Source organism: Zootoca vivipara, chromosome 9 (genome assembly GCF_963506605.1).
Source record: "Zootoca vivipara chromosome 9, rZooViv1.1, whole genome shotgun sequence".
NCBI classification, from domain to species: domain Eukaryota; kingdom Metazoa; phylum Chordata; class Lepidosauria; order Squamata; family Lacertidae; genus Zootoca; species Zootoca vivipara.
In genome coordinates, this window is record NC_083284.1 from 62,928,380 (window position 1) to 62,955,481 (window position 27,102).

At 42.1% G+C, this 27,102-nt stretch overlaps 1 protein-coding gene across 2 annotated transcripts; it reads left to right on the forward strand.

The window, feature by feature from the left end:
* Nucleotides 1-697: 697 nt before the first annotated feature.
* Nucleotides 698-27,102, forward strand: RELL1 (RELT like 1). Of its 2 annotated transcripts, none has more exons than XM_035113434.2 (7): nt 698-885; nt 16,095-16,322; nt 17,320-17,391; nt 18,248-18,305; nt 19,475-19,714; nt 22,979-23,235; nt 23,655-27,102. In XM_035113434.2, exons 1-6 carry the CDS (start codon nt 795-797, stop codon nt 23,196-23,198), a joined length of 909 nt encoding a protein of 302 aa, XP_034969325.2. In that variant the 5' UTR covers nt 698-794; the 3' UTR covers nt 23,199-23,235; nt 23,655-27,102. The 2 variants fall into 2 exon arrangements, with proteins under 2 accessions (XP_034969325.2, XP_034969326.2); XM_035113435.2 differs by having other exon boundaries at nt 22,979-23,132.

The following is a 27,102-nucleotide window of genomic DNA, read 5'->3' on the forward strand; positions in this document are numbered from 1 at the left end:
CACAGGAGCCTACACAACACAAAACACTGTTGCTGTATGTACCGGTAGGTTTTATTTTATTTGTTTTTTAACCTTATATTTTGGAAATGTACTGCACATCCAGTTTTTCCCCCTTTAAATCCCCCCCCCCGAGTGGGGCCCTAAGCTATAGCTTGTTTAGCTGATACGTGAATCTGGCACTGCACAAGACATTCTCTTTTGAAGTATGAATTAACATACGATTTATTTCTCAGTGTACTTGCAGTTGCAGATTAAATACATCATACAATGCAGGTAGGCGATACTGAAGTTCCTAAAACGTCGTACGTGGATCAAACTCTTTCCGGCAGCACAACCCCCCCCCCCATCCCGCCCCAAATCCCAAATATTTTATTCAAGTTGACGCCCCTGCTCCCCAGAAAGTGCTTTAGGGTTACAGTTGCTGCACTCCTAACTCGAGCAAAATAACTGATTGGGACTTTGCTCGTCCGGGGCTACAGCCTCGTGGCGCGGGAGCGCTTGACAGGACAGCGCACGGCTGAGGAAAAAACTGGCTGCTCTCCGCCAGCTGCCTTTTCCACAGTGAAACTCCGCCTTCCCTTCCTTTCCCCTCAGCCTTGCCGAAGAGCGGCGCCGTCACCGCGCATGCTCAGTCGCTCTCCCCCCCCCGGGAGGAATGGAGAAGAGGTGGGCGGAGCTTCGACGCCAGAGCCGCGCCCGGGCGGACTGGGGAAGATTTTCTGCGCGCGCCGCAGAAGCCCCATCAGCCCAGGCACCCAAGTGTCCCGGGACGCGGGTGGTCTCTTCGCCCAGGGATGGCTCCTCAAGGACCGGCCGCGACGCCCGCCTACCCGGCTGCTTTCTTCCAAGCCACGTCCGCCCAGGCGGGCAACCGCTCGGCTCCCGGTGGGTGCGGAAAAGGCTTCCTCCTTCTGGGCACAGACTTTTTTTTTTTTTTTGCATTTTGTGATGGGGAGGGGAAACACTGGGGTGCAGTTGTCTTTTGCCCTCCGTGATTGTGGGGGCTTCTCTCTCTTTCCCCCGGGGAAGCTGCGTTATTCAGCTGCGTTTTTCCAGCACTTCCAAACTTGCCGTTGATTTATTTTTTATTTTCACTCCCACCTGACTTTTGAAGCCCTCCCTCCAGCCCCGCTCCCTTCCTTGCTTCTCTCTCTCTCATTCCTTTTTAAGGTTGGCGCCACCTTTTTCTTTTAATTTTCCCAACTGGGCCATCCTGTTATGCAGAAACTAAGCTTTTCCTGGCAGATTAGCAAGCAGAAGCTTATCCCTTAGCTGTACCTCAGCTGCTGTATGTCAGGTTGCTGTGAAGGGCAGTGTGTGTGTGTGTGTGTGTGTGTGTTTAAATTGCACGTCCGATTCTAGTTCAGTCTTTTTCTTTATAGGGTTTTTTCTTTCTTTCCCCTAAATGGTTCTTCCTCAACCGGAAAGTAAATACATGATCTCCAAGGGGTTGGGCTTGTTACTCCCTCCGTTGTGCAAAAGGACAACATCTGGCTTTGGCCACTGCACAGTCCTATCCTGAGTTCAAGTTCATTTCCAGAGGCTTTTTTGACTCCCAGCCAGCTCAGCTGTGAAACTGTGCTTCAGGGCATGCGCAGAGAGCCGCTAGGCTTTCTCCAGATAACCACAGCTGTTCTTGCGCTCTCTAGGATTAAGACTTTGAGACTGGCCGACTCTGCCTCACTTCATAAAAGGAGTCGAGGCAATATACTGTATACAAAACAATAGGCAAAATTGATAGTAGACTCTGCCTCACAGGTCGTTGCATTTTTCATTTTATTTTTTTGCAACCAATCACTGGCTTCGCCTAAATCTTTGTTCCAAAGAAATTATTCATCCAGAAATGGCACCTTCTGCTGTTTCTCACTGTGTAATTACTTCTGAATAATTTCAGTTATCCTCATCTTATTACCAGGTTTACAGTGAAATAGTGCCAGATGTCACTGTGAGCCCACGTTACAAGATTCCTTCATGGGAGGCACTTATTTGTAGGAATACTAGAGTGCAAATTATGTGTAGATCAATTCTCTGCAACAATACCACATGTATGCGTTTCTCTGTATGCAAGGAAGTTCCAATTGAGTGCAATGAAACAGACATTTCAGATTGTTGCACTTGGGAAGACTGTCACTCAAATTGCATGCTGATTCCTTAACTCGGTTTACTTTTCCTGAGTCGAAAGTTCAATCCACTTAATTGTGCCCCATTTAGCTACTGTTGGAGTGCATGTTCAAGATAACTAAAAAGAAATTACATAGCAGATTTAATTTTGAAGTGTAGTTAATAGTTGTACAGTAAATCTTACTATGTTTTTCAGTATATTTGTATGTGGAGCTGTGATGGAAAGTGAAGCAGCTGCAGAATTGGGTTGGTAAATGGGGGCAGATACTCTTTGTTAATATAAAGTAAAAAGTAGCCATTAGTGTGTCCTTCCTTTAGTATTTTTAATTCATTTCTGCCCTCTATCACCTTTTCAAGTTCTCTATTTTACAGGATACTAAGTCACGATGGTTGGAGTCTGTCTGCTTTCATAACTGTCATTCCTTCCTATAACAGCAATAGATCATAGAACTGTGACTCATTGCTGTTGTGTTATGGAGAATTAAAACGGTTACGTTCTTTGGTTAATTAGTGTTTTTTGGGGGGTGGGTTAATTTAGCGAATACTTTTTGTCATTTGCTGATAGTGTACTATGTTGCTGAAAATCAAGGCTGGTCAATCTGCTAATTCCCTGTTCTGGATCTTAGACACAACACTGGTTGTTGAAATAAGGAAATCTCGCCTTGGAGTACTTGCATTAAAACCCAAACACTATAAAATTGTCTCATGTACAGCTGCTCCTTCTCTACCATCTCCCATACTTTCCCCCACCCCCAGTATTTTGAGCTTCCCTGAGCTGCATACTTGTAGTATGCAGACCGCGCAATGAGAGCCTACTTATGTGCTGAAACTGTGTTGGATTTTGGAAGGTGAAAATGAAACTGTTCATTGGCTGAGTTACATTGGAAGTTATTGGAAATCTGCAAAACTTTTTCTGTGGACTGATTTGGCGAGGGATCGCACAGATTGTTAAAAAGTGATGAAATTGGAGCTCATGCTTTTCTTGTGGGTATCTTGTATGACTGTACTGACATGAAGACATTTCCTGTACTTTAAAAGAAGGAGCTTATGTTTTATGTATGCATGTACCTGGCACGTATATTTAAACTAAGGTTTCTTTTTAAAAAATCTGCTAGAGTTTCAAATGTATATCACTGAAAAGGCAGCTTCATCTAATAGCTCAGTCGGGTTGTGGGTTTGAGTCCCACATTGGGCAGAAGATGCCTGCATTGCAGGGGGTTTTGAGTAGATGGCCATTGTGGTCCTTTCCAATTCTACAATTCATTGATTAGATGATTCTGTAAGAGGGATCTGATCTGCCACAAAATGTTGCAGTTTGAAGTTTGTTTGCCTGCCAGCCTGGCCTTTTTTTTCAGGGCATTGCATTATACTTCTCCCCCAAACCCAGTTTTTCTATTTTTAGTCCTCCCAACAGACACTTGACATTCTGAGCATGCTCAGTCATTGTTTGGTTTCCTCCCAATTTAGGTTTTTCCCCCCTGAAACGATTTCTATTTCTGCAGTGACTTGGGCTCCCTCAGTCGTGCTGATAGCTCCTTGCCTTATTTCGGCTGTATAGTCATCATTATTTTCTATATCACTTTATAGTTTAAAGGAAAAAAACTCAAAGCAGTTTGCAACACATCAAAACATCAAACAAAACAATCCAGAATAAAACAAATTTACAATGAAAATTATTCCAATGAAACTATTTTAGATCTTTATTTATGTGACATTTGGCTTTCCCCATATTTATTTACCTAATTAATTCATGGAGTTGCCCCTAGCAGAAGTACTCTAGGAAGCCAGTGTGGTGTAGTGGTTAGAGTGCTGGTCTCAGACCTGGGAGATGAGGGTTCTAATCCCCACTTGGTCATGAAGCTCACTGGGTGACCTTGGGTCTGTCACAGTCTCTTATCCTACCTCACAGGGTTGTTGTAGTAGGGAGTAACTGAGGAAAGTGTGAACCATGTATATATGCAGTGCTCCCCCCCCTAGTAAAATAGGTGCTAGTACTCACCATGAAGTTGTTACAATGCCACACTTTTTGACAACAAAAAAGAGGTGCCAGTACTGTGTACCCCTGAGTACCCCCTGAAAAAGGTCTGTATATATGGGATATGAATGCAATAAATAAGCTCTTCTGCTTACCTGCTTAAGAAAGCTGGAGGGTCCGGCCAGCCAGCTAGAGATGTCAGTCGCCAGCCTGGCATCCAGAAATCTCCCATGTGGTTGCAATTGGACCAATGCCAGTCACAAAACATGCCTGCGGCTGGCTGATTTTGAACACCGCAGAAAAAGCTATTCCGTTTGTTCTGATTTGGTGGCAAACAGCAGGTTTTCTTGGGAAAGTGGAAAGTGACTGGACAAGCCCTTGGACTGAATCTTGTTTATTTCAGGAATATACCGTACATATTCCTTTACCTTTTTTTTTTATTCCAGGAAGGTGTTTAGGGTTCTTGGAACGATGATCAGGAAAATGATTCTGTTTCCATTCTCCAGCCTAATGAAAGTTGATTGGAATAAAAAGTGTGGCACTAATAGTTATAGCAAGAAGAATTGTTGTTGTTGTTTAGTCGTTTAGTCGTGTCCGACTCTTCGTGACCCCATGGACCATAGCACGCCAGGCACTCCTGTCTTGCACTGCCTCCCGCAGTTTGGTCAAACTCATGTTCGTAGCTTCGAGAACACTGTCCAACCATCTTGTCCTCTGTCGTCCCCTTCTCCTAGTGCCCTCAATCTTTCCCAACATCAGGGTCTTTTCCAAGGATTCTTCTCTTCTCATGAGGTGGCCAAAGTATTGGAGCCTCAGCTTCACGATCTGTCCTTCCAGGGAGCACTCAGGGCTGATTTCCTTAAGAATGGATAGGTTTGATCTTCTAGCAGTCCATGGGACTCTCAAGAGTCTCCTCCAGCACCATAATTCAAAAGCATCAATTCTTCGACGATCAGCCTTCTTTATGGTCCAGCTCTCACTTCCATACATCACTACTGGAAAAACCATAGCTTTAACTATACGGACCTTTGTCGGCAAAGTGATGTCTCTGCTTTTTAAGATGCTGTCTAGGTTTGTCATTGCTTTTCTCCCAAGAAGCAGGCGTCTTTTAATTTCGTGACTGCTGTCACCATCTGCAGTGATCAAGGAGCCCAAGAAAGTAAAATCTCTCACTGCCTCCATTTCTTCCCCTTCTATTTGCCAGGAGGTGATGGGACCAGTGGCCATGGTCTTGGTTTTTTTGATGTTGAGCTTCAGACCATATTTTGCGCTCTCCTCTTTCACCCTCATTAAAAGGTTCTTTAATTCCTCCTCGCTTTCTGCCATCAAGGTTGTGTCATCTGCATATCTGAGGTTGTTGATATTTCTTCCGGCAATCTTAATTCCGGCTTGGGATTCATCTAGTCCAGCCTTTCGCATGATGAATTCTGCATATAAGTTAAATAAGCAGGGAGACAATATACAACCTTGTCGTACTCCTTTCCCAATTTTGAACCAATCAGTTGTTCCATATCCAGTTCTAACTGTAGCTTCTTGTCCCACATAGAGATTTCTCAGGAGACAGATGAGGTGATCAGGCACTCCCATTTCTTTAAGAACTTGCCATAGTTTGCTGTGGTCGACACAGTCAAAGGCTTTGGCATAGTCAATGAAGCAGAAGTAGACGTTTTTCTGGAACTCTCTAGCTTTCTCCATAATCCAGCGCATGTTTGCTATTTGGTCTCTGGTTCCTCTGCCCTTTCGAAATCCAGCTTGCACTTCTGGGAGTTCTCGGTCCACATACTGCCTAAGCCTGCCTTGTAGAATTTTAAGCATAACCTTGCTAGCGTGTGAAATGAGCGCAATTGTGCGGTAGTTGGAGCATTCTTTGGCACTGCCCTTCTTTGGAATTGGGATGTAGAGTGATCTTCTCCAATCCTCTGGCCATTGCTGAGTTTTCCAAACTTGCTGGCATATTGGGTGTAGCACCTTAACAGCATCATCTTTTAAAATTTTAAATAGTTCAGCTGGAATATCATCACTTCCACTGGCCTTGTTATTAGCAATGCTTTCTAAGGCCCATTTGACTTCACTCTCCAAGATGTCTGGCTCAAGGTCAGCAACCACACTACCTGGGGTGTATGAGACCTCCATATCTTTCTGGTATAATTCCTCTGTGTATTCTTGCCACCTCTTCTTGATGTCTTCTGCTTCTGTTAGGTCCTTACCACTTTTGTCCTTGATTATGGTAATCTTTGTACGAAATGTTCCTTTCATATCTCCAATTTTCTTGAACAGATCTCTGGTTTTCCCCATTCTATTGTTTTCCTCTATTTCTTTGCATTGCTCATTTAAGAAGACCCTCTTGTCTCTCCTTGCTGTTTTTTGGAAATCTGCATTCAGTTTCCTGTATCTTTCCCTATCTCCCTTGCATTTTGCTTGCCTCCTCTCCTCCGCTATTTGTAAGGCCTCGTTGGATAGCCATTTTGCTTTCTTGCATTTCCTTTTCCTTGGGATGGTTTTCGTTGCTGCCTCCTGTATAATGTTACGAGCCTCCATCCATAGTTCTTCAGGCACTCTGTCCACCAAATCTAAATCCTTAAACCTGTTCCTCACTTCCACTGTGTATTCATAAGGGATTTGATTCAGATTGTATCTTACTGGCCCAGTGGTTTTTCCTACTTTCTTCAGTTTAAGCTGGAATTTTGCTATAAGAAGCTGATGATCTGAGTTACAGTCAGCTCCAGGTCTTGTTTTTGCTGACTGTATAGAGCTTCTCCATCTTTGGCTGCAGAGAATATAATCAATCTGATTTCGATGCTGCCCATTTGGTGATATCCATGTGTAGAGTCGTCTCTTGTGTTGTTGGAAGAGAGTGTTTGTGATGACCAGCTTGTTCTCTTGACAGAACTCTATTAGCCTTTGCCCTGCTTCATTTTGAACTCCAAGGCCAAACTTGCCAGTTGTTCCTTTTATCTCTTGATTCCCTACTTTAGCATTCCAATCCCCTGTAATGAGAAGAACATCCTTCTTTGGTGTCATTTCTAGAAGTTGTTGTAGGTCTTCATAGAATTGGTCAATTTCACTTTCTTCAGCACCGGTAGTTGGTGCATAAACTTGGATTACTGTGATGTTAAAAGGTCTGCCTTGGATTCGTATCGAGATCATTCTGTCATTTTTGAGATTGCATCCCATTACAGCTTTTGCCACTCTTTTGTTGACTATGAGGGCCACTCCATTTCTGCTACAGGATTCTTGCCCACAGTAGTAGATATGATAGTCACCCGAACTGAATTCGCCCATTCCCTTCCATTTTAGTTCACTGATGCCCAGGATGTCGATATTTATTCTTGTCATCTCATTTTTGACCACATCCAGCTTACCTCCACTCATGGTTCTTACATTCCAGGTTCCTATGCAATATTTTTCTTTACAGCATCGGACTTTCCTTTCGCTTCCAGGCATATCCACAACTGAGCGTCCTTTCGGCTTTGGCCCAGCCGCTTCATCAGCTCTGAATCTACTTGTACTTGTCCTCCGCTCTTCCTCAGTAGCATGTTGGACGCCTTCCGACCTGAGGGGCTCATCTTCCAGCGTCATAACTTTTATATGCCTGTTGTCTTTGTCCATGGAGTTTTCTTGGCAGGGATACTGGAGTGGCTTGCCAGTTCCTTCTCCAGGTGGATCACGTTTAGTCAAAACTCTCCACTATGACCTGTCCATCTTGGGTGGCCCTGCATGGCATAGCTCATAGCTTCTCTGAGTTATTCAAGCCCCTTCGCCACGACAAGGCATTGATCCATGAAGCAAGAAGAATAGCATTTCTAATTGGACCTACCCTCTCTGGTTCTCCTAACCATGAATTAGGAATATTTCTGGGACAGGTGAGGTTGAATGAGAAACAGTAACTGGTGGTGTGTCAAAATAGAGTTTTGCTGCGCTTTGAAAGTAAACACCAGTAATGTCTAACAGTCCAGTGTGTGATAGGTTCATTTCAATTTTCTACTCCTTTATATTCAAGAATGAGGTGCTGAAAAACGCTGCTGTCTTTTGCAGCCTTCAGCTTTGCTCTTAAGTTTTCTTGGCATAGTTTGATCTAATGATATTCTGCAGGGTTGATATATTTCATAATGTGCTCTTTTCGTTGTTGTAACCAGAATTTTGTTACATTTGAAAGAAGAGCAGGATTTGTTACATTTGAAAGAAGTTGTTGTTGTTTAGTCGTTTAGTCGTGTCCGACTCTTCGTGACCCCATGGACCAGAGCACGCCAGGCACTCCTGTCTTCCACTGCCTCCTGCAGTTTGGTCAAACTCATGTTCGTAGCTTCGAGAACACTGTCCAACCATCTTGTCCTCTGTCGTCCCCTTCTCCTAGTGCCCTCAATCTTTCCCAACATCAGGGTCTTTTCCAAGGATTCTTCTCTTCTCATGAGGTGGCCAAAGTATTGGAGCCTCAGCTTCAGGATCTGTCCTTCCAGTGAGCACTCAGGGCTGATTTCCTTCAGAATGGATAGGTTTGATCTTCTGGCAGTCCATGGGACCCTCAAGAGTCTCCTCCAGCACCAGGATTTAAGAGCAGGATTTAAATAAAGCAATAAATGATTGGCCCACACTTAGTATGTTATGCATATGGCTGCTGACACTGACACATGTTTAAATAGGAACTTGTTCTTCTATGTACACATTTTGTATTAATCTACAGCATGCACATTAATTTATTTTTCCATTAGGTACTTTGTCGCAAAGGAGTGCATCTCAACTGCGGCTGGGGAGAGGAATGTGTGGTGCATTCTTTTTGCATTTGTTAAAAGCTCCGCCATTGCTTTAAAACTTTTGTAAAGAACCCTTGTCATGGAGAATTTATTTTTTGGTCCCATAAAATTATTGCATGTGCATGACAGATTTATGTACTACTACCGGTATGCTGGAACAGGATGTTGTAAGATGGGAAACTTTCCATTATGTGATTTTTTAAAAATCTATTGGCAAACAGCAATAATGTAAAAATTTTTTTGGGAGGATTTCTTTCAATAATAAGAGGACATGGAAAAATAGAAACAGCTTGATCTGCAGGGTTATTAATGGGGCACATGCCAGAAAATATGTGTCAATTTATGATTAAGCGCTCTACATTGTAATTCTACAAAAAGCTGATTTGAGGTTTTTTTTAGTGGGCAAGTCTGGTCATACATTATGCCTACTAGCTTGCTTTGTTCACCTGAAATTTCATGCATGTTTATAAGTTGATGGTTCTAATATATTGCCATCAATGGGTTTATTAGGACAGGCTTGAAAAGGTCTGGTCCCCTTGTATAAACTATATGGATCCTCACTTCTTTGTAGCACATCATGGGAGAATGTGGGTGCGTGTGAATGAGAATTTACCTGTGGATTGTGTTGCGTGGTGATCATCATAATAGGAAAATATCTTACACATTTGTATGTACATCACCTTTTAAATCACATTGTAAATGTGTTGGGTTTGAATTGTATTATTGTTTAAAAACCTTTAAATAATTACAGGGGTTTTTTGGGCGGGGAGGGAGAGCAATGGGTTGGATCCAAAAGTTCTCCCCTTCCAGAGGAAGGGATCCTTTTGATCACCCGTTGGGCTTGGTGCTTTACAAACTATATGATGACAGGTCCCTGCCCTGAGGAGCTTACAGTTTAAAATTTTGCCGCGGGAAAAGAATCAAGGAAGGTGATGGAAATGGTAGGTGGGGTAAACAGGGTGAGTGCACATTTACTCAGTTGCTGGGAGACTTTCTGGACAGGGATGTATCAGGATATAAAAGCAAAGGGATAATCAAGTCAATGGGAAACTATGAAGAACCGTGAAACTATAAATGAGGTGCTTTTGCTGGATCTGGGAGTGAACAGGGTATTAGTGCAGGTGCTTATGTAGAACAATTGTGGTTGGAGTGGTGGCTGAGGGTGATGGTAGCTGAATTTTGAATAGAATTCAGAGGGCAGAGGTGAGACAAAAGAAAGCCCAAGATGAAAAGGTTGCTGTAGTCTAGAGTGCGCCTTCAGTAAAAACTGGTTGGGAGGAAGAGCTGTATTTTTTCAGTGTTGAAAAAAGGGAGAAGCGGAGTGAGACTGGCGGCTGGAATGAGGGGAGGAAAAAAACAGGTTTGGCCTTTTCACTTGTGGCAGCGTTAAAAGAATTGATTGCACAGAAATAAAATTAATGAAGACCTAGGGAACAAAGAGAGTTAGGCAAGTGATAACTTTGATCGATTATTATCAAAGGCAGCAGAGAGGTCAAGAAGGAGGAGGAGGCCATAGGCTGCAGAGACCCTCGGATTTACCAGTGAAGAAATGGATAGTGGTTTCTGTGAATGGTAGAAGCTACATTGCAGGGAGAGAACAGCTAACAGGGAGAGAAAAAGTTGAGACAGCAGGAGCAAGCAGCACATTTCTGTGGAGGCAAAGGACACGAGAATTTGAATGGGTAGCTAGATAAGGGAGGATGGGTCCATTTTAACAGTGAAGTCAAGTATGGATAACTTGATTACAATTAGCTTCTGAGACTCACGTTACAGCTTTTCTTTTCTTGCTCATCACCTCCTGGTCCCTAACAAACCATACAGATGTATTACTTAATCCCTATTGGGCTAGCTAAAGGATGCAAGATGAACTCAAAAGAGATTTGTGATTTTATGGTTGGCTTATGTTTGTGTGAGAAGGGAAATCTAAATATGTTATAAGCTAAGGTTTGCTTTCTCTAAACAGCAGACTGATTTCTGCAAATCTTGGCACTAGGGTAGACGAATGTATCGTTTACTGGAATGTAGCTTTACCTGGTGCTGAGATGGTTTTTTTTAAAAAAAATTCCATCACCTGCAATTTAAAGTGCTACAATCCGAGCTTGACTGTTTTGATTCTACTAGATTTAAGACTTTGGCTTTTGGGGAAATTGCTCTCAAAAATTCTCTTGCCTAGTTTGATATAGGCCAGTATCCACACCAACAGACTGTGTACGCCAGCCATTGTCAACCTGGTGCCCTCTGGTGGTTGTGGATTACAGTGGTACCTTGGTTCTCAAACTTAATTCGTTCCGGAAGTCCATTCCAAAACCAAAGTTAGTCTGGACTCCGGAGGGGTACCACATAGGCAGGGGCTGGTACAGTATAAGAGGGCTGTCTCTGTCTATATGCATGTTCTTGGCTGGCAGGTGGGAGGCTAATATTTACTGTTTCTTACTAGTTGATCAGTTTAGCTCCATGTTCATTCACGTCCTTCTCCTGTCTAGAGATGTGAAGGTTCAGAAAAAACAGCCCCCCCTTCTTCATCCCCCCCAGCCTCTTCTCCCATCATGTATTACTACCGGTAGTGTTACATCAGATGTAGTCATAGTTTTCTTGGCATGTACTTAATACCTTATGTTAACTCAGCAATACTTATTAGCACCCCGTAAAATAGGCCACTACTTACACTTTTTATTCTCACATAACTCCCCCTCCGAGGTGCTCAGGTATATATTTTTTTTAAAGGAGCCACGGTGCAGCTTCTGTTTCTGTCTGGTGTTTAGTGAATTTTTTTTTTTTTGGAAGAGAAAGATCAGCTTTGCTGAGCGTTGAATAGTAAACTCAGCAGCAACAGAAGCAGCATGATATGCCTTGCATTTTGCTGTTCTGTTAGTAAAGACAAGATCAATTTCATCAACTATCTCTGTAAAGTCAAAAAGCTTTGAAAATCCACAAAGAAGTGAGAGTTCTTTCATGTCCCAATATTTTTCATCCATCCTGATGAGCTTTGGTGAAATTGAAACTCGCTAACCATACAGTACTCTGTTTAATTTTTTTAATTAAAAAAAAATGGTCCTCCTAAAGATAATAACCACACACTATTGGACCAACATGGCTACTTTAATTTTTTTTTTTTAAATCCCTCTCAGGTTTCTCAATACTGCTTATGCTTGATTTCAGTCGATTTGGTTAAATTTGGAGCACAAAAGAAAATGTATAGTGGACGTGTCCACTAGTAAGTGACTTCTGGAATAAGATTTATAATGAACTTAAGAAAGTGTTTAAAAACACATTTGTTAAAAAACCAGAAGCATTTCTAGTGGGCATTGTAGGGAAGGAGATTCGAAAGAAAAATGTGTCTTTTTTTATGTATGCTACAACGGCAGCGAGACTGTTGATTGCTAAGAACTGGAAACTACAAACATTACCAACGATTGATGATTGGCAGATGAAGATGATGGAGTTTATGGAACTGGCTGAGATGACCGGAAGAATCCGCAACCAGGGAGAAGAAGTGATGGAAGAAGAGTGGAAAGATTTTAAATTATATCTTAAAAAATATGCTAAAGTAAATTATTAAGATAGAAATTAAGTGTAAATGAACTGTGGAAATTTTTCATATGTAAGATGACAGCGGAAAAATAGGATTTATAAGGTGATTAAAATGATATAGAATTTGCTAATAATAAATTTAATTAAGGACCACAGGGAGGGAAACCCGAGGGGGTCCCTATAGACAATGTGAAGGGATTAAGGAATTAATAATTTGATTTTGTATTTTTATTTTTGTTTGTTTTTTTCTTTTTTGTAAAGTTTCTTATATCTTTTTTCTGTGCTTTTTTCTCTTTTGTACTTTGGAAAACTTTAATAAAAAATATTATATATATATATATAAAAGAAAATGTATAAATAAAAATGCCAGTAAACATCAAAGTTAAACTTTGTAAATTGATAGGAGCATAGAGGCCACTCAGCAAACTGCTTCAGTTTTTGTAAGCACCAACTGCTGCAGAGCGCATGCAAGGCTGGGCATTTGATCAGTCAAAAATAAAATAAAATGAAGTCAGCTGTGAATTACAGAAGGACAACTGTTCCAGGAAACTGGAAGATTGTCTAGTATTCAGATCTAGTCCATTAGGCAGGAGTGATGAACTCCTATGTCCACTGGGCCAGATTATTATCTCCACCCACCCCTGTGGGCCAACTTCTTCAGGTAGTTAAGACCACTCTCCTGTCTGTCATCTGATGGTGGTGGTAAGGGGAGGCATTGCTTGTCCCCCACAGGAAAGTACAGAAGGAGCAGGGCTAGCAGGATTGAACCCTCTGCTCAACAGCTGATGCACAGAGGGTTCAATCCTGCTAGCTGGAGGGTTCCATGCTGGAGAAACAATACCCAATCCACTGACTGCCTTAAAGTAAAACAAACATATATCTCTAGCCTATTCATTCTGGTTGCTTTTGTGACAGAACTTATGAACTTACCAGGATCATTTTTCTCACCCGGGGAAAAACATTTCTTGCTATTTGTCTGCCAGCCTCCCTTTTGTTTTCTGCCTGCAAGCTTCCTAAAGGGCTAGATTAGGAAGCTGAAATGACAACATTCCTGTTATTAAAAAGCGGAAAGCCTTGTGCCTTAACTTTGAGTGGAACTTCCTCCTGATAGAAGGAGCTAACTTTAGCCAGCTTGCACAGACAGACTTGTGGGCTTAGCAGCATGAAAATCTGGCTGACTTTAATCAGTTTGCTCCTCGCCAGCTTAGGTCTCTTCATATTTTAATGGAAAAATAAAGATGCTTGGTGCTGCAGAAAGTCTCGTTTTTGCAATTATAGTCCATATCTGTTTTGTTACACCTCTGCTCCATCCTAGGCATGTATCTGATGGGGTATATGAACCTCCAGGATGTATGCGGTTTTAGGGAAGAGGAAGTGGTATTAGAGGGATGCGGGTGGCGCTGTGGTCTAAACCACTGAGCCTCTTAGGCTTGCTGATCAGAAGGTTGGCAGTTTGAATCCCCCCGACGGAGTGAGTTCCCATTGCTCTGTCCCAGCTCCTGCCAACCTAGCAGTTTGAAAGCACACCAGTGCAAGTAGATAAATGCGGTGGGAAGGTAAACGGCGTTTCCGTTCGCTCTGGTTTCCACCACAGTGTTCTGCTGTGCACCAAAAGCGGTTTAGTCATGCTGGCCACATGACCCGGAAAGCTGCCTGTGGACAAACGCCAGCTCATTCGGCCTGAAAGGGAGATGAGCGCCGCAACCCCATAGTTGCCTTTGACTGGACTTAACTGTCTCAAATGCTCGGTGAGTTAGGGCATTCCTCTGTATGCAAAGCAAACCTCTGGCATATTGAGTGGATGGGACCAATAGCGGGTTCAATGGTTCATAAGGCGGTTTCTGCATGTGCTGCAGAGGGAATTGAGGGGCAGATGGGGCTCGTCAACCTGGGAAGGTAGCCCGTCTAGGATAAGGAAAATTCTGGTTCTAAACCTCCACTGCGCTGCGGGACATCTTAGGGAGAAGAAAGGGCCAAGGAGTAAATCCTGCACAAATCCAGATTGAAATCTCTAAGATGGCTGGATGGCGTTTTGTATGCCTCCTTTTGGCAACTCCTGCAGCCAAGCTGGTGCCAAATTTGTACCACATTAGAGAGGCTGAGAGGGGTGGTGGTTTTTCGCCTGGGCAGCCCGGGACCTCCATGCACACTGCCCAGCTTTGTGCTCTCTCGAAGCAGAAGGATGCTAACAATAGTCAAGTATTGCTGAACAGGCTCTGATGTGATTGACTATGCTGTCGGAATCCTTATGTGATTCTGTTTGTCAAAAAGAGAGAGGAACCCAAGGAGGGGGGGGGAATGGAAACTACACATCAAAACCACAGTTTTGTCTAGGAATGGGTGTGGCAGCTCTTATAATTAGCACATTGCGGGCGAAGGCAAACCATAGCTATGACTTTCTGTCCACCTGCGGACAGACCATTTGATCTATCCTAAACATCGGAAGCAATGCAGGATGTTCAGTGGGAAGTCACATTTGCAATTTTTTTTCCAAAAATCGGGAATATCTAAATATTGCTTGGGCTTTACCATTCGAAGCTCTGTGTAAATAAGTGTCTCTTGCTGGTACTGTAGTTTTGTGAGGAAGGCATGATTAAATATTAGGGTGTTAGAAATTAAGTGGAGGTGTAAAGTAGAAAGGGCTGCAGCTTAGCTTTCTTTTAGAATAAGCGAAGAATTCAAAGAAGGTGTGAACTATTCCAGTTTTACTTAAAAATGTCACATTTTCTCTTTGTGTACAAAGATAGTCTGGTATAACTTGAAATATTGCATACTTCATTGTGGGCATTTCTGAAGCACTCAGAGGCTTTATACAGGCTCAATTTTCTTTCTTTTTTAGCATTTGGAATAAGCAAACTGATTTACAGCTGCTTGTCGGCTTTCATTTCAACTCTTCTCAGCACTTGGCTTTCTTAATTTCACTCCTGCTTCCATGGTGCCTTTCGAGGTGGAGGGATGGCTGTGACAATGGTTTTTGTCAAGGTTTTCTGGCGCAAACCATTGCTGGCCACTTTTGACATCATGTCTAAGTAGTATGGTGTGATTGTATGAATTGAGTCAATAAGTTTGATTATATATTTCCACGAACAAGGCCCACTTCTTGTTGATGAATTCGTTCTTTTAATGCATAAAAATAACGAAACATTGTAACACATAATAATGCAATGCAGCGGATGAATCAAATTTATAATTACGTTGTTGACTCTATAATTATACAGTGGTACCTCTACTTACGAATTTAATGCGTTCCGAACACACATTTGTAAGTCGAAAAAATTGTAAGTCGAATCCCATAGGAATGCATTGGGAGAAAAAATTCGTAAGTTGAAGCAACCCTATCTAAAAATTCGTAAGTAGAAAAAATCCTATCTAAACTGTATCCAAGATGGTGGATGGAGCTCCATTTGTAAGTAGAAAAATTTGTAAGTAGAGTTATTTGTAAGTAGAGGTACCACTGTACTTAAGCAGAACAGCTAAATTAAAGTAATTTAAACAATTGCATTATAGAATTCCAATTTTACTTGCCATCAAAATGAAATACATACAGTACTTGGCTACGGTATCCAGCTATGACCAAACTGATTTGCTCATCTGGTGCCTTCTTTCGGGGAACATTTAGTTTCTGGGCTGAGAAAGCTATAGAAAGCATAAAATATCAGCATTGCTGTACAAATCTCATTAATTTTGTAGTCTTTCTCTCCCACTTTTTTTCGCAGGGAGCCCTCGTACCTTGGCAAGCCATAGCGCAGGTGATGTTGCAAATAAACCTGAAAGTGGATCGTCAGGAAATGGGCAGCACCCAGAATATATTGCATATTTCCTGATTCCTGTCTTCTTCCTCATGGGACTCCTGGGGGTTTTCATCTGCCATATGCTAAAGAAAAAGGGATATCGCTGTACAACAGAATCCGAGCAAGAGGAGGAGGAGCTTGGTGAAAAGATAGGTAGGCGAGAATAATTTAAAAGACTGGTGTCTGTGCTAATATGGAAATAAGGAACAGCAAGCATTAACCCCATTTTTTATAGTGCATGGATCAGAGGCTCTCAAACCCTGGTCTATATACCACTGGTGGTCTGCAAGCTTTGTTCGGGTGGACCTTGGAAACATGCAAAACTGTGCTTAACCTTGCAGTTGATTCCCCCCCCCCCGATGACCAGACCCAGATCATTCAGCAGGTTAGCAAGGTTTTGGCCCAGGGCCTGTGGTTTTCATAATGTGATACCTGTGTAGTTTACTAATTAACCGTAACTATTTCCCGGCTAAAGGTATTGCAGTCATACCTCTGTTCCCGAATCTGCCTTGGGAATCAAATGTTCCGGCTCCTGAAAGATCGAAACCTGGAAGTGAGTGTTCTGGTTTTCGAGCTTGTTTTGGAAACCAAACGTCCGCCGCGGCTTCCACTATTGTTTCCGGCACGCCTGCGCAAACGGAAACCAATTGGTTTCCGAAAGTTTCGGAAGTCGTTACGGGCTTCCGGAATGGATTCCGTTCGACTTCCGAGGTACCACTGTATTGCTGAACATGATCCAAGGCCAGAACTGATAAGCATTACACCTGAACTTCACAGAATTGTCCACAAAAGCAGGCCATAGCCATCACACTGGAAAAGCAAGACTTCAGTTATTAAAATCAGTTATGTGCATGCATTTTATTTTTATGGCAATAAAAGTAGTCTTACCTTTCACTCTGAGTAAACTTCATAAATATGTCAAATGACAAAATTAAACAGTGCATCTTATGATAAAGCAGCAAAATAAGGTTTGATAAGGAGGAAAACATAGTATTGTTGCAATTTTTCTATTCCTCCCCGCTCCAGAAATGCTCTGGGAGACATTGCTCCTCACCCCAGCCACCATAGCACTAACTTTACCAGATCCTTTACATCTCCAGTCCTGGTTGGCTATTTATCCAGCCCACAAGCCAAATCTTTCTCTTTTCAGAGCTGAATGAAAGTACGAATGATAATGGTGACACCGTGGGAAAAATAGTTGACTACATTATGAAAAACGAAGGTATGCGATGCGGCTTTAATAAAATAAAATAAAAAATGACCGTGCAGAGCATGAGGAACTTCTGGCTGACAGCCTCCCCCCTTCACTATGCCTCCCACCTGCAGCATTTAGGCTCATTTTTATTATGCTTCCTTTGGCTTTAATTAGAGGCATCAGTTAGGCATGTATCTGCAGCCAGAGGGGAGGGGGAGGAATAGTTATGAACCACCCCTCACCATATGCTGCTAGATCCACAAAGATCACCCTGGCATTCTTTTTGTTTCTCTCCAATGCTTTTCTCAATTGAAATTGCTTCAAGATGTATGTGTAAATGAGAGAGAGAGAGGAGGAGGAGGACCCCTCCCACTTGTTGAATTGTCTCTGCTCAACACCAATATGCAGCCTTTGGAAGATTAGCAACAAGGAAATGCAGCCCTTGAGCCAAGAAGCCTGGGATAGCTCAGTTGGTAGAGCACGAGACTCTTAAATCTCAGGTTCATGGGTTCAAGCCCCACATTAGGAAAATGATTGCTGCATTGCAGGGGGTTGGGCTAGATGATTCTGTGAAAGGTTCCCTGCCCCAGATTTACCCTTTTGAACACCTCCAATATTTGCTTGCTTGTATTTTAAGTAATGAAGACATTTAATTTAGGACTTTTAATTCACAGCACGCATCATATACACTTTCGCATTCATATGCCAAAGAGATATTTCCCCAAGGATTCAAACTGCTTTGGGGTCAGGATTAGAACTAAAGTTATTTGTGGCTTGTTATCTTATTGCTGTAAGTTTGCGTAATGTCCAAGTTAGGTCAACCATTGTTCAAAGAGATCAACCCCCAAATGTTAAGTATTCCTTATTTATGTAATTCTTGCAGCTAATGCTGATGTTCTGAAGGCCATGGTGGCAGATAACTCTGTATATGATCCTGAAAGGTAAAACCTTTTTTTCATTTGATGCTCCACATTCAGTGGAGACAAGATGTTAATGGTTCCAGGTTATAAATAGGCTCGCACGTATGCATGGACCTATAATTGCATCATCTATACATATGGTGCCTCACAGGGTTAAGATAAGCTCTCTGGCGAACTTTGACAATTTAAACATCCAGCAGAGCAGGAGAGAGTATGGGGAGGCAAGGAAACATAGGTAAGGTGAAAGAATATGTCTGGTTACACATACCTGAACTTAGGCTGTGTACAGACACAAACATTTGATGGGGGAGAGTTGTTCTGGAAGCAGACTCACTGTTCAAACCATTTTCCCTCCAGGGTCTCGCTCAGGAGAAACTGGCACAGCAAGTTTGTTGAGAAGCCAGCTGTGGATTGACTTGTGCTTGTGACAGCACGTGCCCTCCACGGCTGACATCTTCTTTAAATAGAGATTTTTTATTGTTATTATGTTTTTATAAAAGGTGATGAATGTGTACAAGCGGCACTGTAGCTACCCTTATAAAAAGCAGATACAGTCGTAGCTCGGAAGTCGACCGCCTTGCAAGTCGAATGTTTTGGCTCCCGAACGCCGCAAACCTGGAAGTGAGTGTTCCGGTTTGCAAACGTTCTTTTGGAACCCGAACGTCCGGCGCGGATTCTGATTGGCTGCAGGAGCTTCCTGCAGCCAATCGGAAGCTGTGCCTTGGTTTCTGAACGTTTTGGAAGTCGGACGGGCTTCCAGAACGGATTCCGTTTGACTTCCAAGATACGACTGTAGTCCGCATGGAGGGGTGTGCGTGTGCAAGGCCAGGTCGTCAGCTAAACCAAAATATTGCTAATCTTAAAATATTAAGTATCTGCTGTGAATTCCTCTACATTGCAAAGGAAGAAGCCAGGTTCATGGTGCAAACAAATGCCCCAAACACACACACACACAGCCTTACAACTTCTGTTTGAAGGCTACAGCTGCATTGCATCCTTAGTTTCTTTAGGGGTGAAGATGTAAAGGGCTACATGGAAGGATTTCTGGAAAAGGTGGGGTTTGAAGGAAGAGAGTGGAATGGTACTGCATAGATGTTCTGGAAGAGGACCCCAAATATAAGGAGCAGCTATGTTTTATTAACTACATTTCTGTCCTGTAACGTTTTGTGTTTTTTGCTCTTTAACTCTAGCCCTACTAGTCCGACTACGCCAGGCAGTCCAACAAGTCCAGTGTCTCCTTCATCATCTGGAGGTCCTCAGTTGAAACACACTTGCCGTGGCCGCCACCTGCATACGGTTGGTGGAGTTGCCGGACCAGGTGACTGTAGCCGCTGCAATCAGAAGAGGTGGCACCTGTTCAGTCCAGCTAAGAAATCCAAAGAAGCAAAGAGAGCCCGGCATGGGGAAGTGACAGTGCTGTCTGTTGGAAGGTGTGCCCGTTGAATTATTTCATTTTAGGTGAAACTATGGCTTGATTCTCAGTACTGTGGTGGATTCGCAGTTTCGGTGGCGTGCATGATCACAGTGCATCTTCTCATTTTAAACTCCAGTTTAGGGTTGCCTTACATCTGGGAAATCTCAGACAAGTCAATCAATCAATCAATCAATATACTTTATTCGACCGATAGAAACAAAAAACATTTCTCAATAAAAAGATAAACATATAAAACTGAAGGCATCAGAGGGATACATAAAAATATAAAAATATAAAACTGAAGGCATCAGAGGGATACATAAATGGGGTATGACCGCGCTACTAAACCTCCTACAGATAACCCACATCAAGACATTCAATTATACGTTTCCGACACTTGAGCGCCAGGAAGAGGAATTTAGCCACTGAGAAGGTTATTTTCCCAGTGGGCTTGTTTAGCAAATATGCTGCCTGCCGTTCTCTTGGTCGGGAACTAAACTGAGATAAATACGGGTCTATAAGATATTGCCTTAAATCATTATAAAAGGGACAACTCAGTAGAATGTGTTCTGTGGATTCTACCTCACCCAAGGCACAATGGCACATTCTCTGACCGTATGGGACTCCTCCAAATCTTCCCCTCAAAACCGCCGAATCAAGGACATTCAGTCTAGCCACAGTAATTAGTCTGCGGTATTCCACGTAGTGGATATCCGCCAGGTAATGGGCTGATGCAGACAAGTCCTATTTGGGGGGGGGGCAACATGCCCACCCAGGGGGGATTTTTACACATTAAAGGAAATGCCTGGGTTTTTGGGGTGTTGTTTGTTTGTTTGTTTATTGGGTGTTGGCTCAGGCTCGGGTGCATGTCATGGCTTCTGCCAGCTGGAGCTGGGGAAAGGCCTCTTTGCCTGGCTTGGGCTGGCACCAGCTCAGGCTGTCCCCTTTTTTGCTCTTCAAGATAAGGCAACCCTACATCTAGTTTAGTTCAACTACAATTTGAAACAGGCCAGTCTATCTCTTCGGCAGAAATTGGCCAGCTTCTTTTCTGTGCAGGCCTAGTCCCTCGTGATCCCACCTGCCCAGTAGCTGGAATATCACTCCCTTGCCTGTGGTACTATCGAGGACGAGCTGGTGCACAAAATGAGTTTGGAAACTCCATGTGAAAGGAGACATTTCCCCGTAGGTTTTTGCATTAGTGCAGGGAGCTCTAGGGCATCCTGTCGGGCTGGGGTGCCCCTTCAAAACTGAAAGAGGACTCAAGACCCCTTGCCGCAACTGCTTTATAGGAAAAAGCCAAAGACAAATTTGTAGGTGTATTATAACACATTTGTTTCTGCATGGTTTGTAAGCTCCAGGCTTATAATCTACAGTCTGATGAAGTCCCATGTTTGTAGTGCTGGTAAGAACAATGAGTAGGGGAAAGTGGGGTATGTTGAGCCATGGGGCACATTGATCCTCTTTCCATTTTAAAACCGTACTTTAGCTTTTATACAATGTTTGTGGCAACACTACAACAACAACTGTGTGATACATACTGTCATTGTGTTTGGGTTTGTGTTTTCAAAGAAGTTTAAACAAAAATCCAGATTTGTTAAATTAGGTAAGCTTTAGTAAAAAAAATTATATGAATTGTCAACCATGTAGCTCTAAAAGTTGTAAAGGTAGCTGAAATATCTTTTCATTTATGTGATCGTAGTTAATATAGCTGTAGTATGTTCTAAAATATTTGTCATGGCTGCCAGTCTGTTTTGCTTAAAATATATTTATGTCTTAAATGGTGATGTGGGGCACATTGATCCAATTGGAAATGGGGTACATTGAGCATGGATCAATGTACCCCATGGAAAATATGGAAAGGCTGTGTCAAAAATTATGAAAGAAAAGTTGAATGTGAACCAGCAGTTTGAAAGTGACTTGACTGATTTTGAAACATTTTCTAAAGATGAACTAGAGGAAGAGGAAAATATAGAATTCAACAAGACTGATGCGAAAGAGGGAAACTTTGTTATCGTGAAGATTTTAGGAAAAACCACAATTTCCCATTATGTTGCTGAAGTTACCGGAACTGATGAATATGGGGACTTCATTGTAAAATTTCTAAAACGTGTTCTGTCTAAAGTGAATGAGCGGCCCAAGTTCACTCCCTCTTCTGAACCAGAAGCTTTGATTCCTTTTGAGGATATGGTAAAATTGTTGCCTAAACCACTCTGCTTTGGTGAAACTGCTTGTGCTTCTAAGATGGTAACACTTCCATGTTTACTTAATGAGTACAAGTTGAAGTGATGCTGACTCTTAAGAACTTTGAGATATTTTTGAAACTCTCTTGGAAGCTTATACTGTGTAGTAAAAATGCCTTCTTTGCTCTTAAATTGGAATGGCTCAATGTGCCCCAAATGAAGAATCAATGTGCCCCAGTACTGGGGCACATTGATCCATTATTTTGGAAAAATTAAATGTGATTTTTTTGTCATTTTATTCCATCAAATGTGAAACATTAACCCTTTGATTTTGTTTAGAATAGTACCTAATAAATGTTAAATTCAAAAGTTTTCTTTTATGTGCATTATTTTGAGGTGTGTAGAGCTTAAAGTAAAAAATGGCTGAACGTGCCCCACTTTCCCCTAAAGTGCAAAAGAGAGGTGGGGGAATAATATTTAGGGAATGATCACAATTGAATTGTGTTCAGAATTACCGTAGCGGTAGAATGTTTGAGACACTGCTCTTAAAAGGGCATCCATTAGTTTGTCAACATACCCGTGTTTCTCCGAAAATAAGACACCGTCTTATATATATTTTTCCTCAAAAAACCCCCACTATGGATTATTTTCAGGGGATGTCTTATTTTTTTCCTCCTCCTCCTGCCACAGCCGGCATTGCTGCTGCGCCTATTACTGTGTCTTATTTTCGGGGTATGGCTTATATTCCTTGAATGCTTAAAAATCCTGCTACGGCTTATTTTATGACTACATCTTAAAATAGGAGAAACAGGGTAGTTACTCTTCTAGAATTTGTAATTGTAGCGCGGCCGTAATTTCTAACTGCCTACTTTTCCACATCTTGTTTAGAAAATTCTTATTCACTGGAAATGCATGATAGTTAACCACAGCCTCCCAGCAAGATCATCTGTTTTATGTCTTTCAAAGCGATAAGCCCCCCTGTCATTTCAAAACTAATACAATTGTAAATTTAGATAAACCTTTCCTAATTTTGCAGAGGCGGTAGTGGGGTTCATAGTGAAATGCTGGATTGTTTTAATAGCTCAGCTTTGTCCCAACAGGTTTAGAGTCACAAAGGTGGAACACAAATCTGCGTCCAAAGAACGTAAGAACTTGATGTCTGTCAGTGGCGTCGAAAGTGTCAATGGTGAAGTGCCGGCTACCCCTGTCAAAGAAGCCTCGAAAGAGGCGCCAGTCACACCTGCTGTCAAACAGGTACCAGATGAAAGGCAGTGCACACGTGCCAAGCAAGAAGATAGAGCGAGATCTGGCTCAGCATGACAGTTGGACCCAGAAAGTTCTGGAAGTCCAAGCAGAGGTCCGTATGACAGTTTAGAACATAGGACTTTAAATAATTTTTACGTAGGTTTATAAAATGCAAGATTGCCATGTTTTCAACAAAATTCAGGTCTATGAGGGATAATATCACAACTGCTTTCATTACATCTTTTGCCTCTAGGTATTAACGTTCTGTCTGTGGATGGGCAGGGAGATAAATCGGTGGTGTTATCACTTTGATTCAGAGCAGACATGTTGGAATTAATGGACATGTTCATTAATTTCAGTGGGTCTACTCCGAGTAACATTGTCCCGTGAAAGCGTGAGCACTGAACTGCAGACCATCGATGCTTTGTATGATGAGCGGGCCAAGTTTAATATTGAAGAAAGAACTGCATGTTGAGAAATGGCTGCTTGTCCCTTAAAGCGCCACATGTTTCTGTTTCTCTTCCTTTGCAGATGGAGGATTTTGAGGGAAAGCACACACAATAGCTTTGGGGGAAATTCAAAACTAGGACGCCGACGTCCCCGAAGAGAAGTATATAAATGCACTATTGCTGCGCATAATTTTTGTGACTAAATCCATGCAGGTTTTGGTCCAGATATTTTAAGTGCTCTAGTAACTAAAATTTTAAGGACAATTTAGTTATTTGACAAGTTACTGGAGCACACGGTCAGCAATTTTTATATTTATAAAACATTATGTTTTTCCACTTCTAATAAAGATGAACTTAATGAAATCCTTCTTAGAAATGACAAACAATAATCGGTTTACCAAGATGCCTCTGCTGCTGTACTGCAATGTTAAAATGTGTTGTAGCATGTTCGATGTACCAAGGAGCAAAGTCTGATACATTGGCTGTTTCTGTAAGGGAGGTGACCAAAGTTGAGCTATGTTTTGCTTTTATTGCTAAATGCCAATGATTGCTAAATTAAGCAATGCTTAATTGTATTTTCTCAGTATACTTACACAATTACCATTTTTGTGCTCAAAGCAACCTCTACAACATGCTTCCTCAATCTCGGCCCTCCAGATGTTTTTGGCCTACAACTCCCATGATCCCTAGCTAGCAGGACCAGTGGTCAGGGATGATGGGAATTGTAGTCTCAAAACATCTGGAGGGCCGAGGTTGAGGAAGCCTGCTCTATGATCTCTAACAAAACCTCTTTTGGTCATGAACCTTGATAGATGTTGTATTAAATCCTGAAAGAACCCCAAAACACCATGTTTTACTCCTGCAGATTTGTGATTGAATTACTGCGGAAGCAGTTGATGACTTTCTGCATGCATTGGCCTTAAATTATTGTCAAATTTTTTATTGATTTTTTTTTTTTTGGTAAGCCGCTTTGAGGTTTTTGTATAATCAAGCGGTGTATAAATTTTATGAAACAAATAAACAAATATCTATATATAGAAATATTGTTACTTTGGTTGATGGTGCTTTTCAAGGCAATGAGCCTTCTGAAATTCTCCACTAGTGGCACGTTTCAGAAAAGCTGCTACTGTTTATTGCTGAATGGCCTCTAGACAACTGTAAGGAATATTTTCCATGATAGTGATAGGGCATTATCTGGGAAGATAACTGATTAGACTATCAGAGTTTAAAAAACCCCTCACTCTTTTCTTTGCAACAGATTCACAGAATGTACATAACTAATTTTATAACGATGCCCAGATTAGGAAGCTGTCCACTCTAATAGAAAATAAAATTTTGTCAGCTTGAACCAAGCAAAGGTAAAAGTATAGGGACCCCTGACCATTAGGTCCAGTCATGACCGACTTTGGGGTTGCGGCGCTCATCTCGCACTATTGGCCGAGGGAGCTGGCATACAGCTTCCGGGTCATGTGGCCAGCATGACTAAGCCGCTTCTGATGAACCAGAGCAGCGCACGGAAATGCCGTTTACCTTCCTGCCGGAGCGGTACCTATTTATCTACTTGCACTTTGATGTGCTTTCGAACTGCTAGGTGGGCAGGAGCTGGGACCGAGCAACGGGAGGTTGCAATTCAGAGATTTTTGTTTTTTGGGAGCACTTTCCCTACCTCTGTGTGCTTTAAATTAGGATCTACTAGCAGAAAATGATTGTTCATGCACATAAAAATATATATATTTGTAGCACAATGGAAATGGGCTCATATAAAAGGTGTGAGAAGTAATACTTCAACTTTAACCAGGGCTAAACCCTATAATTGTGTTTCAGGGAGGGGTTATTGTTTCATTTTTGTTCTTGTTTTTATTACGCTTTTCTTGTTTTTTATCTTGTATTTTTATGTTGTGAGCCACCACCAGCTCTATGGGTAAAGGGTGGTATATAAATTTAATAAAGAAGATAAAATAAATAAAACCAAAGCCTATTTTGAAAATGCTGCATGTAGTTTTAGTCCCTCCATTTAAGGTTTAAAATAAAACTGCAAAAACAAAAAAACAAACCCAAAATCACATAAGCATAATACAAGTTCTGTGGGCTTCATAAACCTGAAATTTTATCATAATAACAACAACAACAACACTTAACAGTAATGGCTTCAAAGTAGACGAAAATGTAGGCTGCACTGTATTGTGATAAAGGCAAAAGTAAAGTAAAGTAAATTCTATTTACACAGTGTACAAGTGCTTTGCAATGTGAATATCCAAGATGAGTCCATGGTCCATTGAGCCTACCATCTAGGGATGCAGGTGGTAAAGGTAAAGGTAAAGGGACCCCTGACCATTAGGTCCAGTTGTAACTGACTCTGGGGTTGTGGTGCTCATACGGAAACGCCGTTTACCTTCCCGCCGGAGCGGTACCTATTTATCTACTTGCACTTTGACGTGCTTTTGAACTGCTAGGTTGGCAGGAGCTGGGACTGAGCAACGGGAGCTCACCCCGCCGCGGGGATTCGAACCACTGACCTTCTGATCGGCAAGCCCTAGGCTCAGTGGTTTAACCCACAGCGCCACCCATGTCCCTTAAAATTAGGTATGACTTGCCAGACCCCTTGCCAGATATCCAGTACATTTATCTAGGACTGAGCTGAACAGGAGGAGGGAAGCACTTTTTGCAGAAAATGTTTGCCTGTGAATGAGGGAATGAAGAATACCCCTTACCCCCAAATTGGCTTTTTTATGTTGCCGCCTACCTAAGATTGACAGTGTGGCATAGTGACCTTGCAGTGTCATAATAATTATGGTGCAAATCCATAGAAAGCGATTGTTTATCATAATTTATTAACTCCATATTAGTCACACAAGTTAGTCACATTAAAGCACCTTTGAAATGAAGGGGGTCTGCAACGAAACACTGCAGTGTTCCTTTCTGTGTTCGAGTAAGTCAACTTTGCATTTGTTTGTGAGATTCCATTCCCTTTGCTGCCTAGTCTTCTGTTTGCCCTCCTCCCAGTCAGTCTGCGTTCCCTGCGCATTGAGCATGCTTAGTTCCTGCCCCCTGTTTTTTTCCTTAATACTCTTTAATGTTATAACAACAACAACAAAAATCCTTCCAGTAGCACTTTAGAGACCAACTAATTTTATCATTGGTGTGAGCTTTCGTGTGCATGCACACTTCTTCAGAAAGTTATGTGAAGCTTGCTCCATAGTTCCTTCTCATGCCTAGACAGTGTCCTTTTGGCTACACGAGGATCCAAACCCATCTCTTTAAAAATGGAGCATATGATGAATTAGTCACACCTACCTATAGGAGTTAAGCATGGGTAGGCAAACTAAGGCCCGGGGGCCGGATCTGGCCCAATCGTCTTCTAAATCCGGACTGCGGACGGTCCAGGAATCAGCGTGTTTTCACATGAGTAGAATGCGTGCCCTTTTATTTAAAATGCATCTCTGGGTTATTTGTGAGGCATAGGAATTCGTTCATATTCCCCCCCCCCAAAAAAAATATAGTCCAGCCCCCCACAAGGTCTGAGGGACAGT

Bases quoted from the DNA above. Each gene is read 5' to 3' on its own strand.
- RELL1 (XM_035113434.2), top strand. From the start codon at position 795: ATGGCTCCTCAAGGACCGGCCGCGACGCCCGCCTACCCGGCTGCTTTC. The intron at 16,323-17,319 runs GTAGGCGAGAAT...TTCTCTTTTCAG, and splicing joins GGAGCTTGGTGAAAAGATAG to AGCTGAATGAAAGTACGAAT. The intron at 19,715-22,978 runs GTGTGCCCGTTG...TTGTCCCAACAG, and splicing joins ACAGTGCTGTCTGTTGGAAG to GTTTAGAGTCACAAAGGTGG.